The sequence below is a fragment of the Emiliania huxleyi genome (assembly GCF_000372725.1).
Source record: "Emiliania huxleyi CCMP1516 chromosome Unknown EMIHUscaffold_131, whole genome shotgun sequence".
NCBI lineage: Eukaryota > Haptophyta > Isochrysidales > Noelaerhabdaceae > Emiliania > Emiliania huxleyi.
This window is the reverse complement of record NW_005201277.1, coordinates 445,613-447,396: the sequence shown is the minus strand read 5'-3', so window position 1 is coordinate 447,396 and position 1,784 is coordinate 445,613. Positions and strand designations below refer to the sequence as shown.

General features: G+C 68.9%; 1 protein-coding gene across 1 annotated transcript; it reads right to left on the bottom strand.

Annotated features, from left to right (window-relative positions):
• Positions 1-275: 275 nt before the first annotated feature.
• Positions 276-539, bottom strand: EMIHUDRAFT_59879 (hypothetical protein; the record flags this gene model as incomplete). The annotated part of the gene is made up of 2 exons (XM_005788930.1): positions 276-383; positions 444-539. Coding segments are annotated over 2 exons (204 nt in total), but the record flags the coding sequence as incomplete, so codon positions are not given.
• Between the last annotated feature and the right edge of the window lie 1,245 nt (positions 540-1,784).

Sequence of the window (1,784 nt, the reverse complement as noted above, 5' to 3'; positions counted from 1 at the left end):
GCAGGGGATGGCAGGGCGGCAGGAGAGAGCGCCTCCATCGAGTAGTCGGCGAGGGTGTGCTGGCAGTCGGCCTTGATCTTTGCGGCTAGCTCCGTCGTCCGCTTGGTGCCCTTCTCGATGAGCGCGTCCACGTCAGCGTCGGTGATTGCAGCGCCGTCCGACTTGAGCACCACGTCGGCGCCGAACTTGATCATGCCGAGCAGCTCCTCGCGTGCGGCGCCCTTCATCTGCACGGCGAGGCGCCCCTGCTCGACGAGCATGCGGTCGAGGTAGAGCTTCCGCTCCGCACGCTCCACAACCTTCTCCTCGAGCGTGCCCTCCATCAGCAGTCGGTAGACCGTCACCGGCCGCGTCTGGCCGATCCGGTGCGCGCGGTCCTGCGCCTGAAGATCGGCCTGCAGCAGGGCTCCAGGAAAGGTCCGGGGGGCGGTCTGGGGGACAACCCACCGGCCCGCAGTGTCTGCCTGCGGGTTCCAGTCCGAGTCGTACAGCACGACGGTGTCGGCGCCGGTCAGGTTGATGCCGAGCCCGCCCGCGCGCGTAGAGAGCAAAAAGACGAACCTACGCGTACGAGGACTCGAGATGGCCCGAGCCTGGCCCGAGAGAGTGACGTCGACCGCCCCCCGAGAGTCCAGACGACGCACTTGTTCGAGTTGTGCGCGTTGTACTCGCTCATCATGCGCTCGCGGTCCGCGGTCGAGGTCGAGCCTGCGTGGACATGTCGTGGACGTGTCGGGGACGTGTCGCGGACGTGTCGGGCGGTCTGCGGTTCGAAAGGCGAGCCGTCGAGGCGGCAGTAGGCGTAGTCGCGCCAGCGCAGGTAGTCCTCGAGAATGTCGAGCACCTTGGCCATGGTCGTGAAGAGGAGCACGCGGTGCCCCGCCGCCTTGAGCCGCTTGAGCAGCTTGTCCACCACAACCAGCTTGCCGCAGTTGGTGACCAGGTGCTCCCTGGGACGCGTCCGAGACGCGTCACGGACGAGCACAAGTACAAGCACAAGAGGCAGCCGCCGAAGGCCGCAGACCGCTTGGCGAGGGGTGTGTGGCGAGGCGGGCAAGCGCAAGAGGCGAGCGGCGGATGCGTCTCGGAAGTGTGTGCCGCCCACCCCTCCACAAATGGCGGCCCCGGCTCGGCGCCCTCGAAGAGGTACGGGTGGTTGCACACCTGGAGAGGGGGAAGTGGGGCGGCCACGATGCGGCCACGATGCGGCCGAGATGCGGCCGAGATGATGCGGCCAAGCTGCGACCGAAGTGTGGCCGAAGCGTGGCCGAGGGGCGGATTGCATCAAGAGGCGGGGTGTGGGCTGCGCACCTTCCTCAGGTGCATCACCACGTTGTGGATGGCGGTGCCGCCAGCCTTGGACGACTCTGCGCGCCAGGAAGGAGGGCTTGCATCCTCGGCTACCCCCTCGGCTACCCCTCGGCTACCCCCCCCATCTCCGGTCGGCTACCCCTCGGCTACCCCTCGGCTACCGAGGCCGCTCAAGTCGCGCAGCAGCACGCGGCGGTACCAGTCGGCCTGTGTGGACACGTCGCGGACGCGTCACGGACACCGGTCCAGGACACGCCCCTCCCCCCCCCCCCCCCCTCCCCGCAAGCGCGGCGGCAGCGACTGCGCCAGCGACTCCGTTCTCTCGCTTCAGCGGCCCGACGCGGCAAGAGAGGTGTGAGACGTGGAGACGACGGCGCCAATGCCCACGGGCACGGGATGGCGGCATCGCAACACTCGAGGGCAAGCTGCTCGCGGCGGGCGGCCGGGGAGCCCTTTGCCGGCTGGTGCGGGCA